The sequence below is a fragment of the Cyprinus carpio genome, chromosome A7, assembly GCF_018340385.1.
Source record: "Cyprinus carpio isolate SPL01 chromosome A7, ASM1834038v1, whole genome shotgun sequence".
NCBI classification, from domain to species: Eukaryota; Metazoa; Chordata; class Actinopteri; order Cypriniformes; family Cyprinidae; genus Cyprinus; species Cyprinus carpio.
In genome coordinates this window covers 17292785-17307054 of record NC_056578.1, presented here as the reverse complement: position 1 = coordinate 17307054, position 14270 = coordinate 17292785, and the positions used below count along the sequence as shown (strand labels likewise).

The following is a 14270-nucleotide window of genomic DNA, read 5'->3' as shown; positions in this document are numbered from 1 at the left end:
CAGGTTCTTGCTGAACCCCTCAGCCTGTCTGGAAGAGCACCTGCTGCAGTTCAAGTTCTTGGGTATTCTGATGGGAGTGGCCATCCGCACTAAGAAGCCTCTAGATCTGCATCTCGCTCCAATGGTGTGGAAGCAGCTGTGCTGTATTCCTCTCACCCTCGAAGATCTGGAGGAAGTGGACCTGCTGTACGTACAGACCCTCAACAGCATCTTACACCTGGAGGACAGCGGCATCACAGAGCAGAACTTTCATGAGGTGGTGTGGACTCCCATAAAATACTTTTTTACTCTGTTTCTCAGGGGCCCCAAGGTGGTTTTGAATGAATCAAAATAAAACTGAATATGCTTTACAATAAGCTAAAACAAAAAATCAGATTTAAGCTGAACTCATGTCTTATTTTAAAGTGTTCCCTCAACAACTTTTATTTTTTAGAACCAGAATTCCCACAGCCTTGGAAAACCTGGATCAAAATGTGATCTTTAGACTTGGAAAAGTCATTAATATCAATAATAATAATATATATATATATATAAATCTAGTTATGTCAAGCTCTAAAATATTTTATCAGGTACAAATTTTGAGCAAAAACAATTAAAAACCTTTAATCATAAATGACTAGGAAAGTCAAATTAATTGGTAATAAAAAGTGTAAAAAACATTTATTTATATTTTAAGTTATTTAAACTTTTAGAATTACAGACTTTATTTTTATTATTTAAATATTATTACTACTACTATTATTACACATATTATTTATAATATTTATATAAATATTTAAGTCTTAAATCAATTTATCATTCTTTTTTTTTTTCTCTCGTCCTTTCTGTAAATAAAAAAGGTTGAAAATAAGTAGCATTGTCATCACACCAGAAGTAACTTGGGGGCTTTCAAATGTTATAATGTCTACTCATGGGTTTAATTTCTTTGACTTTATTACTTTGTTTGTTTGTTTGTTTTTTTATATATAGATGATTCCACTGGACTCATTTGTTGGCCAAAGTGCAGATGGGAAAATGGTTCCCATCATCCCTGGAGGAAACAGCATACCGCTGACCTTTTCCAACAGAAAGGAGTATGTAGAGCGCGCCATTGAGTATCGCCTGCATGAAATGGAACGCCAGGTGTGTTCACCTCGACTCTCAATTGTGTCTCTTCTGTATGTGGGAGTGTATCCACACCTAGACTTGTCATCTGATCCTGTTATTGATCTCTTCTTTTGCGTTCACCTCTGAATGCACGTTAGGTGGCGGCGGTGCGTGAGGGCATGTCCTGGATCGTGCCTGTTCCCTTGCTCTCCTTACTAACAGCGCGGCAGCTGGAGCAGATGGTCTGCGGGCTGCCGGAGATCAGCGTGGAGGTTCTGAAGAAGGTGGTCCGGTACAGGGAGGTGGACGAGCAGCAACAGCTGGTGCAGTGGTTCTGGCAGACGCTGGAGGAGTTCTCCAATGAGGAGAGAGTCCTCTTCATGCGCTTCGTCTCGGGACGCTCCCGTCTGCCCGCTAACACTGCTGATATATCCCAGAGGTTCCAGATCATGAAGGTGGACCGGGTAAGAATGTGTCTGGCTATAAATGTCCGTCCATCCATAAAAGCCCAGTGGAAAAGCGGCTAATGTGTGTTTCTTCTCCGTTTTTCAGCCATACGACAGTCTTCCCACCTCTCAGACGTGCTTCTTCCAGCTCCGCCTCCCACCTTACTCTAGCCAACCAGTCATGGCGGAGCGGCTGCGTTATGCTATTAATAACTGCCGTTCTATCGATATGGACAACTACATGCTCTCCCGCAATGTGGACAACGCAGAGGGGTCGGACACAGATTACTGACCCCCTACATGCACATGTAAACACAGTGTATGCTGTGTGGGACTCAGTTTAGTATTCGGTGCAGGCTTTTATGATTTTTATGATTACAGATGGTTACACATACACATCTTAAACACGTAATCAAGTGTTTTTATTTCACCTTTCGTTTCTTAGCAATTAAGCTGAACTTGGGTGGGCCACACAATCTGTTTACACACATGTACACACTCGCCTTCTCTTTGCTTTGAAGCAGTCTTTCTTCACTATTCATACTTCTTTTGGCTCTGCCTTTTTTTCAGGATATTCTGCATGAAAGTGTTTTATTTAAAAAAATGTATAGAATGACAAAAAAAAAAAAGGAAAACATTGTACATTGTGGATAATGCTTCATTAGGAAATTGTTTTACGAGCATCTGTATTTATTTGAATTTTTTGAACCACCTACACCAGTTTTCTTATGTCAGATGCAATAAATGTTTGAATCTGAAACTGCATTTTTGTTGCATTATTGGTTATTCAAAAGTCCAAAATGACCTGGAAAAAATGCTATAAAGTTTAGGATTAAGATGAATGTGACAGTAGAGACATTATAATGACATGAGAAATGTTTCTTGAGCAACACCGAAGACTCAAGTAATGACTGCTGAAAATTCAGCTTTGCCATCAAAGGAATAATGGCCGTTTAAAATATATTAAAACAGAAAAGAATGATTTAAGATTTTAATATTTCACAGTATTATTGCTTTAACTTGCTCGAGTTCTTGCTCTCTTTATATATGTATATATATTTCCCTCTGCTTATTTGAAAATATTTACACCATGGGGAAAAAATCCTGTAAAAAATTTATTCAGAACAAAAATTTTAAAAAATAAGCCAATTACAATGGATTTGAGCTCAAGCTATTTTATTGTGAATCAAAAATTCATACATCTTACAAGAAAACGAAGCATATGAGTCCAATAAAAGTGACATCTAAAACAGATACCACTGGGGTCAGTGGTCACCTATCTATGTGTTTAAAATCATCCAGAGCTTCTTGTAGCAGAGAGTAGTGGTTTTATTGAAGAGTGGCCACTGCGTTTATCATTCAAGCCCAAGCAGTTTAAATACCTTCCACTGGGAAAATTAAACTGCTGCCCTAGAGAGAGTTGAGGAGGGTCTTTAAAAAGACAAGCTTACAAACACACGAATTAAAAGGAAAACAATGTGATGCTCCAGGGTTTGATCGCCAGGGAATTAAACATCTGCTCTAAAACTGATGTCAGGATAGTGGCAGATCATTTGAGTCTAACTGGCCAGTTAAACATAAAATACAGGGGGAAAGGCCTGACAAGAGGGACAGTCAACAATTTAAGGCCAAACCTATACAAGACCCTTTTTTAAAAACCTGCTACAAAGGAGAAAATCACATATGAAAGCAGCTCTAGACAATTAATTAGTATAAAACACACTCACACACTCTCTCTCTTTGACATGGTTTCAGTGTCTCTTTCACACACACAACATGAGGTACAGAACAGAAAACAGAAGAAGAAGAGGTAATTACAGAAAGGGCAAGATCTGCAGACATAAAATTCCTGTTACTCAGCAACCATTCTTATGCAGACTGCCCAGACCATAAGCCTCCCAGAGTTCAGGGCTGCTGGCCGTGTCATCGGCCTACTGGCTCAATGAGCCAGTCTTTGGAGAAAGTCCTGTTTGTAGCTGATGGGTTATCTTGGCCTGTGATTGGCCAGCAAGAAGTCTTTATCTTTACAGGTGAGGCAGAGTTTGAGGTTCCTCAAGGATCCTCCAGCACACAAGTACGCCCAGGCCGCCATGACAGACAGTATGATGTAGGTCGGGATCAGACTGCCTTGATAGTGTGGGTTCACAAATGACTGTATGGAGAGAGAGAGAAAAAAAAGGTAGCAATACAAAGATGTAACAACAGTGTCTCACATGATGCTCTTGTGATCAGAGTGAGTCAGCTGCTCGTGTCTGTTGCTCTTCTCTGAGTAACGATTACTGTTCATGAGGGAAACAAAGAAATCCATCTCTGTATGTGCAGTGAGTTTAATGAGAATTTTGAGAATTATATATAATAATTAATATTTTTTTTTTTTTTGACTTTACTGGACGATCGTAATTTAAAACAGAAATATATTTAAATCTTCATTTTTGTAATTAGAGTTAAAACAATATAATAATAAACAACATACATATAGTTTCTAATAGATTCAGCTGACAAGAAAAAAAAAAAACAATTTGGGAACCCCTGCATTACTGCATGATGTGTGTTCACTTACTACACATGATACTACTAGATGACTGATGACCACAGCTCCAAGACCCCACCATCTCTGTCGCTCACACGACTCGAAGAAAACAACCCCCCAGAACATATGCAGCAAGATAATGGCCAGTGTCATGAAAGCTGTGGAGAGAAAGCATACGCTGATTGCTTGAGACACTCAATATTATTCCCAGGGTTTAAACACTAACTGGCATCTCATTACCTGAGGATATGAAGTAATGTTGAGAGTCGCCATGGATACCGACAGTTCCCGGACCCAAGGAATCTGAGAGTATGTTGACCACAGAGAAGGCTCCGCTCATGAAGCCAAAGCCCAGACCTGATACTGAAAACCAACGACACACACACTTGAACAAAACACTGGCTGTTTGTTGGACTGCTAGAAGCAGCATGTGATGGATGTTTACCATAAGCTAGCTGCCGTATGGAGATGGGCATGGTGTCCTCCTGACTGAGCGCCAACAGCCCTTCATTTGCTTTCCTGCGAGAGATACAATAACAGACATTAACAACTCTCCTACACAACACCAACACTGAAAGCCAAACTGAATCACTGATGTAATCTTTTAGTTATTTAAAGACTGCATGGAATCTGAGGAGGGACTGTTTGTTTCTATTTCCTACTGAAACAGGAAGATTGGGTGAGATAGCCGAACAGTTTTTGGTCAGTACATTTTTTATTTTTTAATAAATTAAACTTTTGAGTGAGAATAAATTCTGAACTCAAAACTGAAAGAAATCCTTTGGGGTAACATAAAGTTGTATAATATAATATATAATATTATTTTGAGATTTCTATTTATCAAAGAATCCTGAAAAAAACACAGCACGGTTTCCACCAAAATATTGTTAAACTGTTTTCAACTTTGATAATAATAAGAAATGTTTCTTGAGCACCAAATCTGAACATTAGAATGGATTCTGAAGCATAATGTGACACTGAAGACTGGAGTTATGAGGCTGAAGATTCAGCTTTGCTGTCACAGGAATACTTTGCATTTTAAAATGTATTCAAATAGAAAACAGTTATTTTACATTGTAATAATATTTTACAATATTACTGTATTTGAATCAAATAAATGCAGACTTGGTGAGCAAAAGAAGCTTCTTCCAAAAACATGAAGAAATATTACTGACCCCAAATGTTTTACCACTAATGTGTGTTTTATTTTTTTAAATAGCAAATATGTTTTAGTTATAGAGAAAGACTGTACATTTCAAATGTGTCTAAAAATGAAGTGTTTATTGACCCTCAAGTAAGCTGAAAGTTGAGAATGAACAATCTTATCTGTTGTTTCAACTCAAAAATGCATGTTGAAACAACTAAATCACACCGAAAAAAAAATAAAAAATTAAGGCAGTGGGGGTAACAAAGTTTTTTTTTTTTTTTTAAGTTGACAGTGTAGATGACCTCATTTTTACAGTGTAGATGACCTCAAAACAAACACACAAAACACAGCCCTGCCACAGTTATCAGTGTAATATTAACACAGTCAGCACTCAAGAACACCGTACGCGGTTACATTTAGGTTTATTGATTATGTGGCTGCTTTCGAACACAGAAAATGAACAGTTAGTTCTTACTTCAGCAATCTGTAGTAACCGTATCTGAAAGCCTCCTGAAGCAGCACAGAGAGCACAACCCCGAAGATGAGCAGCCCTGTCTGCTGAGTGGCACTGTTCTTGTTGCTGATCTGAACCGTGATGAACCACACAAGAGAGGACAGCAACAAAGACACCAGCCAGAAGAAAGCCCTGAAACAAGCACAATCATGTTACAAATACTCTCTTATTTCAAACACTGCTCAGAATGCTTCCCCATTCCATTGCATTGCATTGCTTAAGTGCTCTTAAAGGAGTAGCTCACTCAAAAGCTACACGACATTCAGAAATTTGGGATCTGTATGATTTGATTTTAACGTTTTTTTTTGACACAAGTCTCACCAAAGCTGCATTGATTCGATCATAAATAAACTGAGAAATATTATTAAAATTTAAAACAAATTATTTTTATTTTCGTACATTTTTACAATTGCAACGCTTTTTTTTCAGCAGTCATAATAGTTTTCAGTGTCACGTGATTTTCAGAATTAATTTCATAATTAATTAATTTCGGTTTCATATTTTTGTAGAAACCCTGACATGTTTTAAAGATTTATATGAACAGAAACTTTAATAGAACGTCATGTAAAACTCTCTTCTGTCGCTTTTAATCAGTTTAAATCGATGCATCCTGGCTGAACACAGGTATTAATTAAAAACAAAATCAATCTTACAGACCCCAAACCATTCGTTTAAATGTCTTAAGACTTCTCTTTGCATTCGGTTGTTAGAGTTTAAGGTTGTATCTTCTTGTAATAATATATCTAAGCCTCAGATCCTGGTGATCTGTCTGAAGCAGCAGATGTTTAGCAGGACTCAGCCCGAGTGCTGAAGTGCTGTATCACGGGACTTTCATCCACACTGAACCCGCACGCACACCGGGAGATGAGAGCCGCATATCTGCCCTGATACTTACCCTGCTATAAGGAAGATCACTCGCAGCGGGTCCCTGGCGATTGTAAACACGAACAAAGCGACTGCTGGCCCGAAAGCGATGAACGTACAGCCGAAAAACACCGCCACGGTCATGATGGAGCGCGGCTAACCTGCTAACTCTCTCAAATGACTAACACTTCACACAGATCAGTGCCCTCAGAGGCTATCAACACACTTCAGCCATGAGAGAGTCATACGGCTGTTAATCGATTCACATAAGCAACATACACCAAGAGCTCACGAGGCGTTTATTAAGCCAGTTTTCTTCGAAATAGGTGGAGAGAGCTCAGCGATACGCTCGAGCAGTTCAGCGCAACGTCTAAGGTTACTTCCGGTTCCTAGTCATGTGACCTCATGTATTTTCATAGCCTATCAGTTTTCTTACCTCACCCACTGAATTCCTTTTCTTACCAGCATTATTTAACCCTCCTATTGTCCTACGAGCTTGACCCACATTTAAACCTATTAAAATGCATGAATTCTTGTTTACAGTACATCTAAATATCCCCATTAGACACATAAAATGTGTTTTTCTCTCATCCAAAATTGTATTGTTATTGTAAATGATATTATAGAAAGCTGATTCAATTGAATAGTGGCAAAGCACAAAATGAGTAAAAAATGTCTCTTTTCCTAGTTAATTTCATTTGTGGGATTACAATACCAAATCATGAACTGTTTCAATTTCACACTCACATTAAGTCAAATGTTAATTCATTTTAATAAGAAATTTTGAAAATGTACTACACGGTCATTCTTTATATTTGTATTCATATACTCCAGTATTCAGTATTCATTCCACATAATGCATTTAAATAAATTTATTGTTCTTGTCTAAACCTACACAATATAATAAATATATAAACAAAAATCCTCCTACACCTTTTCTTAATCACACGCACACACAGCATATCAAACTGAGCACTTACAGGGTGGTGGCTAGAAGGGATACAGCAAAAAACCAGAAACTAACAATACATTGAATTTTCTACCTATTAGATTGTGTTTTATTAACATCTGCACCTATATCAACCCTAAACCTACCCCTTACAATAATGCAAAAAAAGTAATTATTGTTGTACAATGTGTTGTACAAAAATTACGCTACATTGATGTGCGCATGCCCAGTAGTTTTTGCTGTATGCCATCTAGCTTTAACCCACTAACAGTAATACACGCATAAGGCCCTGTTGTGTGACATTTTCTCTTCCTCGGTTTCAAGTATCATACTGTTTATCATCCGTTAATCAAATATACAAACACATTTTGTCAAGACAATAATATTCCAAATGATGAAGACCATGACGAAGATTAAAATTTGTGTGTCAGCTCCATAACAGCTATAGTTGTGCTCTGGCCAAAGATAAAAGCTCCAGTAATGACAGTCACCACACCCCATCCTGTCAAGATGGATCTGGAAGGAACAAACAAAATTTGAAGGGAAAAAAAATGTAAAAGGGGAAAGTAATTAAAAACTATATTTTTAGACACACCATAAATGTATGAAAAAAGCTAGAAGTAAATAAGAGACCGGAGGAAATGGTCTGGAATTTTAAATGACTTCACTTGGCTTTCTTTAAACATACATAAGATGTTACTCACCTCATCCTGTGATTTATAGGTTCTGTCTGCATGGCAAAAATGAGGCACAGCCCTGCAAAAAATCAGTTTGGTCAATATCATCTCACGGATGAGTCTTTATGTACGTGCACTGCATCGTTCAAAAGTTTATTTTATTCAGCATGGATGCATTAAATTGATTAAATGAAAAAGTAAATACATTGATACAAAAGATTTCTATTTCAAATAATTAAAATAAATATGAAATATTTCTTGAGCACCGAATCAGCATATAAGAATGATTTTGCTGAAGACTGGAGAAATGGCTGCTGAAAATTCAGCTTTGCCATCACAGGAATAAATGACATTTTAAAATATATTAAAATAGAAAAGAGTTCAATTGTAATAATATTTCACAATATCACAGATTTTACTGCAGCTGTGGTGCGCATAAGATAAATCTTACCAACCCCAAACTTTTGAACGGTAGGGTATGTATGCATGCTTGTGTGTTGGTGAGATTGTAATTGTTTAATTGAGTGTCTCACCAGGAAAAATAAATATAAAGAAGGCACTAATTCCCCCAATTATGCTGATGACCTCACTCATATCTGGTACATATATGGCGATGAGGAGAGTCACAGTGATCCAGAGAATTGTTAGGATCAGACGGCACCGACTCTCAAACACAGATGTAATTATGGCCCGTCGTTCCCAAAAGCGCAGTATCTGTGTTAGAATCACTGACCTGTGAACAAGACGCAATCATTGACACATGAGTGTGTGTACACAGAGTGTGTGCAGTGAGCTATTCACATTTATTTGTGGTTTATAATACCTTCCCAGCAGCAGTATTATAGGATAGATGGTGATGATCGAAATACCAAACAGCAGCCTAGCAATAATCATCACTACATCATTTCCAGGATATGACATCAAGATATCTGAGGCTACTTCCCGTCCAAATGTGAGAAAACCAAACACACCTGCCATATTGTTACAAAGTGTCAGTCTCTCCATTTAAAACTCACTGGAAAATATTTATACTGTAGAAAATAATGAGCTCTACAAATATGTCTCACCCGTGAGAGTATAAATAAGCAGACAGAAAATCATAGAAGTGACAGAGATGAAAACCCAGTGTGTAATCTTTTTGTTTTCCATGCTGCTGTAAATAGCAATACAAGCTTCGTGACACTGTAATATAAATAAAGATTACAGTATATGAGCTTTTAGCAATCACAGTGGTCAAAAGTACAACACAGAAGTTTGCAAACAGTGCACCATTAATTTAAAGAAAGAATATTTTATCTCTGCATAGAAAAAAAAATATTTTTTAAATATATGGAATCTGACCTGGAAACCAAAACAGATAGTAGGAACCACGCTGAAGATGGAGGCCCACGAGTCCAGTCTGTTACAAGTAACCAAAATAAACCACCGATATTAAACTCATATGAATAGTATATACATGCACATGCACTTTATGGAAAACATGTACTTAGCTCACCCTTGACTGTGCTCTGGTGTGAGGTCTGCCGTGTGCTCATCTTTTAGATAATACTTTGCAATCACGGCTACACTCAGGTATGTAGCAGCCAAAGTTCCCAATACACTGGCAATGAAACATAAAGAAACATTCAGAGATGATGGATACAGCAGGCTGAAGTGGGACAGAGGTGGGAGAGTGAGGGAATCATGCAGTACTTTTCACTAGAGCTTTAAATGATGGAATTCTATGGTTTAAAAAGATTTAGGGAGTAACAGATACATGTGTCAGCTTTCAACACACCTGGTGTATTTCTGGATGCCGATCTCTTTGGGTATAGAGAGTGGAAGGATGATAATGAGGCACATGACAAAGAGTGCGAAACGGTGATCTGTGTACCAGTGATATGGCATCTCTCCTTCTGTATTTCCCGTCACTGTCTCATACAGAGACAGACACACTGAAACACACAGACACTTAAGTTCAAATGGACAAAAGATCTCTTTGTGTCTCTGTCATGTGTATATATACACATTAATCTGTTACAGTTACTCACACTGAAACATAATGACTCATAAGGAACAACACATACAACTTACACTTATCCAGCTGATCCTGCACAACCACCAAAAAGGCCACAGAGATCATAAAGAGGTTGAAAACAAAGCAGATTTCACACAGATGGCCAATCCTCTGTCCACACACCTCTCGTACCACATCATGATACGTCTTCTGCCGACTGATTGATGAGGCGTAGCCTAGAATGACCAACCCGCTTATGAGAAAAACCAGAGACACCTGAGAGAAAGATGTTGAATTGGTTTAAACATCTACATATTCTTTTTCGCATCGCTGTGTAAAAGGCTTATGGGCTGTTTCTTTGTTAAAAGTTCCTTGCACATTAGTTTAACACATTATTTGACTCTAAAATTCCTAACACCTTTCAGTTAAAAACTGCTTTTAGTTTTTGCTGCTTAATTTTTTTTGCTGGAACCATGATACACTACCATTCAAAACTTTGTAGTAAGATTGTAAAAAAAAAAAGAAGGAATGAATAAATAAAAATTATTTTATTCAGAAAACACACATTAAGTTGATCAAAAGTGATCGCAAAGACATTTAAAATATTACAAAATGTAATTTTTCAAATAAATGTTCATTAAACTTTATATTCGTCAAAGAATACAAGTATCACTAAAGTATTACTAAAACTGATAATAAGAAGAACTATTAATAATAACAGAGCACCAATCAGCATATTTAAATGATTTCTGAAGGATCATGTGACACTAAAGATTGGAGTAATGATGATGAAAATTTTGCTTTGGCATCATAGGAATAAATTACATTTTAAAATATATTAAAATAGAAAATGGTTATTTTAAACTGTCAAAATAGTTTACAATATTACTGTTTTACTGTATTTTAATCATAATTGTAGCCTCACTGAATATGAGATTTTTCTTAAAAATCTTTAAAAATCTTATTCAATGCCAGTACTGAATGTAAATTTTATATTAATACATAAGAATATCTCAAAGGATGATTGATTGAAAAATGTAAAAAAAATAATGAGAGAGAGAGAGAGAGAGAGAAAGAGAGAGAGAGAGAGAGAGAGAAAGAAAGAATTTTGACAAACCATCTTAAGTTTGTTTGCTGGTCTTTCAGCTTGACAAATTAAATTATACCTGTGCAAGTGCCCTAGTGCATAAGTGACTCATCTACACTAGTCAGAAACACAACGCACCATCTCCACACTGATGGCTGTGTTCACGCCGCCAGCCTTCTCAAAAGCCCATGGAAAGTTAAGGAGTCCCGCGCCGAGGGCTGATTTAAGCATGATGAAAATGGCCCCAAACGATCCAAGTCGCGGGACGTCCGAGCCCTGCGCAGGTTTGGATAGCAGACTGATGCTGCGTATACTCTCCCGAGCCAGTTCCTCCATGCTTAGTACGAAGCACAAATCTAAAGTTCTGTTGTATTCTAAAACGAAAACGATCTAAGAAGCTTCCTCCATAAAAGTGGAGCGTTATGTCCAAAGCATCCGCACTTCTAAAACCTCTGTTCAGTTTAGTAATGCGAGTGAGCCTGTCTCAAGTAAGACCCCTTAAAAATGTCATCCCCAGGTGAGAAATATTGTAAAGACTTGCTAGAGTTTATAATGGTGGGTTTCGAGTCTAAATGATTGCTTTTCTAAAGATGCACGTTAGGAGGAATTTGCAGCTGATTTCACACAGGAGCGACTACTTCAGCGTCCTTATCAAACGAGACTCTGGTTTCGTCTAGAACAGGAGGAATTCGGTGTTATTTTCTCAAGTGAAGCACCGTGGCAATGTAATTAGTGCTCGTCTTGCGAACCTCTTTGAGCCCTTTGAACAAACATTCAATTGAAGCGCTTGCTTGAGGCACGTGCCTGTTAAAGGGACTAAAACTCAGTTTGTTTGTGAACTTTCATTTCCACATTTTTTCCACTACATAATATTCGGATCTATAAATCATATTCATTTAATTTATTAATGATGTGAAGGCTCTGTCACTTTTAAAAAGCCATGGATTATCCGATTCCAATTATAATAGCCTATTCATAAGAAAGCATGTCAACATTTATATTAAATAGCCTATATTACAGCTGGCTGTAAAACGTAATGCAAGTGTAATGTAAATATATAAAAAATATATAAATAGCCTACATTTATAAAGAAATAATTTTTTTTCTGTGTAGGTCTATTTACGTTATTCAAATTAAATTTAGTAGAGGAGCCAACTTTTTTTTACTTAATTCGTTTAACACATTGATTTAAATAAGATAATCGTGTACCATATTGATAGAAAAATACTAAGAGAAAGAAAATATTCCATTTGTTATTAACAACAGGAAGTGCATATACATTATATTAGCCTACTTAAAAGTTTTCCAAACTGGGGTTCACGAGTTTAATGAAAAGCTAATAAATCATAAAAATATTAAATTACAATAAATATTTTTAACATTAAAACAATCAAAACAAAACAATTAGCTACTAAAAATATTAAATATTATACTTGTGTACCTGCAAGTCATATGCGACATGTAATCAGTAAAACACTGTAGTCTGATTCCGAGTATTTTAAAATGTAATATAATCTAATTACAAGTAGGCCTACTTAAATTTTGGAATCTGATTAGTTCACTAAGCAAAGAAAGGGAAGAAGGTTATAGTAGCCTATATAATATAGACTACAGAGTTTGTGTTAGTTATAGCCTATATACAAGCATACAGATATGCATTCAGATAGTCTGAATAAACATTTTCTTGGGAGGTTTTTAAAAATGAGAATAATATGTAGCAAAATATAACTTTGAAATGACACGTAGGGTACACATCCCAAACTGTCATACCTCGAAGTCTCGCTGTGCGTCACGCCACGCCCATCCGACAGATGGCGGTAGAGCATAACTAACAGTATCCTGTCGCATTTGATTTCACGTACAAGACCTGAACAGCTCCTGAGAAGTTGTTCATTATCACGTGGGTTTAGTTAAAATGCCCGTTGATACGAAACGCATCCGTGGACCGGAGGAGTCGCAGTCCCCACTGCTCTTTCTTTCCCCAGGTAAAGTTCCCGAGGCCAGCAGCAGGCAAGGCGTCCGGGGGAATGGAGACGCGCGGCCAGTGTTTGCGCGGTGCGGGCTGATCAGCCAGGCGAAGGGCTCTGCGTACCTCGAGGCTGGGAACACCAAGATTATATGCTCGGTGTATGGACCGAGAGAAGCTGAACGCAAGGACGAAACAGATATGAAAACCGGTCGCCTTGTTTGCGACTTCAGGCTCGCGCCGTTTTCATGTCTGAAACGCGGTGCCTGGATCCAAGGCAGTGAGGAACGAGATCTGTCACAGACTCTACAGGAGAGCTTACAACCAGGAGTTTGCCTACACAGATACCCGCGCTCTCAGATTGAGGTTAATGTCATGGTTCTGGAGAATGACGGCTCGATACTGGCGCATGCGGTGACCTGCGCCTCTATGGCCCTGGCGGACGGCGGCATTGAAATGTATGATGTGGTGTTGGGATGTACGCTGCGGCAGAGTGGAAGCACGTGTCTCGTTGACCCTTCATACTCGGAGGAATATGGGAGCTGGCAGGAGGGTTACGGGGAGGACCAGGGGTGTGTCACCGTGGCTCTGCTTCCCAATCTGAATCAAGTGTCTGGTCTGACTGCGGACGGAGAGATGCGGGAAGACATACTGTCCGATGCTGTGAGAAGCTGCATGGACGGCTGTCACAAACTCTATCCGGTGCTACAGCAAGCTCTGATGCGGGCTGTGAAGAAAAAAGCTCCTCCACCCGCGAAATAGACTTTTACTTGCCGTGTTTCTAAAGTTGTATTTTGAGGAAAATAAAACTAAAAGAGAAAATATTGTTTATGTGCATTGCTTATCATACTTTCTACACTTAAAAGTGCAACAGTGCAATACAAATGAAATAAACTTATCTGCATTTGCAAATATATTTTCTTTTATTTCTTCATTCCACAAGTGTTGCTGGTTTTGTATGCAGTAAGTATGATTCCAAATGTATAAAACATGCAGTTCACAAGGCAT

General features: G+C 37.9%; 4 protein-coding genes across 5 annotated transcripts in view; 2 read left to right on the top strand and 2 right to left on the bottom strand.

Annotated features, from left to right (window-relative positions):
• The window catches only part of LOC109092676 (probable E3 ubiquitin-protein ligase HERC1), a 44426-nt gene extending 42134 nt beyond the window's left edge, over nucleotides 1-2292 (top strand). Inside the window, 4 exon segments of the mRNA XM_042760000.1 lie at nucleotides 4-256; nucleotides 970-1122; nucleotides 1245-1550; nucleotides 1639-2292. Coding sequence (XP_042615934.1) covers nucleotides 4-256; nucleotides 970-1122; nucleotides 1245-1550; nucleotides 1639-1824 — 898 coding nt within the window. The 3' untranslated portion in view covers nucleotides 1825-2292.
• Nucleotides 2293-2691: 399 nt separating this feature from the next.
• LOC109092677 (gamma-secretase subunit Aph-1b-like) lies at nucleotides 2692-6993 on the bottom strand. The gene is made up of 6 exons (XM_019106421.2): nucleotides 6619-6993; nucleotides 5685-5855; nucleotides 4508-4581; nucleotides 4303-4425; nucleotides 4093-4220; nucleotides 2692-3684 (listed from the first exon to the last, which is right to left on the bottom strand). Exons 1-6 carry the CDS (start codon nucleotides 6729-6731, stop codon nucleotides 3517-3519), a joined length of 777 nt encoding a protein of 258 aa, XP_018961966.2. The 5' UTR covers nucleotides 6732-6993; the 3' UTR covers nucleotides 2692-3516.
• A 397-nt stretch (nucleotides 6994-7390) lies between these two features.
• LOC109093182 (putative sodium-coupled neutral amino acid transporter 8) lies at nucleotides 7391-13196 on the bottom strand. 2 transcript variants are annotated; one of them, XM_042759999.1, is made up of 10 exons: nucleotides 13067-13196; nucleotides 10287-10485; nucleotides 9991-10147; nucleotides 9709-9813; nucleotides 9555-9612; nucleotides 9281-9395; nucleotides 9037-9184; nucleotides 8747-8946; nucleotides 8241-8292; nucleotides 7391-8052 (listed from the first exon to the last, which is right to left on the bottom strand). In XM_042759999.1, the coding sequence occupies exons 1-10, from the start codon at nucleotides 13142-13144 to the stop codon at nucleotides 7950-7952; spliced, it is 1215 nt and encodes a 404-aa protein (XP_042615933.1). In that variant the 5' UTR covers nucleotides 13145-13196; the 3' UTR covers nucleotides 7391-7949. The 2 variants fall into 2 exon arrangements, with proteins under 2 accessions (XP_042615933.1, XP_042615932.1); XM_042759998.1 differs by lacking the exon at nucleotides 13067-13196 and adding an exon at nucleotides 11435-12607.
• Nucleotides 13132-14176, top strand: LOC109093181 (exosome complex component MTR3). Its single transcript, XM_019106905.2, has one exon. It carries the CDS (start codon nucleotides 13212-13214, stop codon nucleotides 14022-14024), a length of 813 nt encoding a protein of 270 aa, XP_018962450.1. The 5' UTR covers nucleotides 13132-13211; the 3' UTR covers nucleotides 14025-14176.
• Nucleotides 14177-14270: the final 94 nt, after the last annotated feature.

Excerpts from the sequence above, each read along its gene's own strand:
- LOC109092677 (XM_019106421.2), bottom strand. The coding sequence starts at position 6,731 with ATGACCGTGGCGGTGTTTTTCGGCTGTACGTTCATCGCTTTCGGGCCA. Across the intron at positions 5,856-6,618 it reads GTGATCTTCCTTATAGCAGG|GGCTTTCTTCTGGCTGGTGT; the intron begins GTAAGTATCAGG and ends TGCTTGTTTCAG. Across the intron at positions 4,582-5,684 it reads GGTTACTACAGATTGCTGAA|GAAAGCAAATGAAGGGCTGT; the intron begins GTAAGAACTAAC and ends TATCTCTCGCAG.
- LOC109093182 (XM_042759998.1), bottom strand. The coding sequence starts at position 11,632 with ATGGAGGAACTGGCTCGGGAGAGTATACGCAGCATCAGTCTGCTATCC. Across the intron at positions 10,486-11,434 it reads CAGCCATCAGTGTGGAGATG|GTGTCTCTGGTTTTTCTCAT; the intron begins GTGCGTTGTGTT and ends TCTTTCTCTCAG. Across the intron at positions 8,293-8,746 it reads CTTTATATTTATTTTTCCTG|GGCTGTGCCTCATTTTTGCC; the intron begins GTGAGACACTCA and ends GATTTTTTGCAG.
- LOC109093181 (XM_019106905.2), top strand. The coding sequence starts at position 13,212 with ATGCCCGTTGATACGAAACGCATCCGTGGACCGGAGGAGTCGCAGTCC.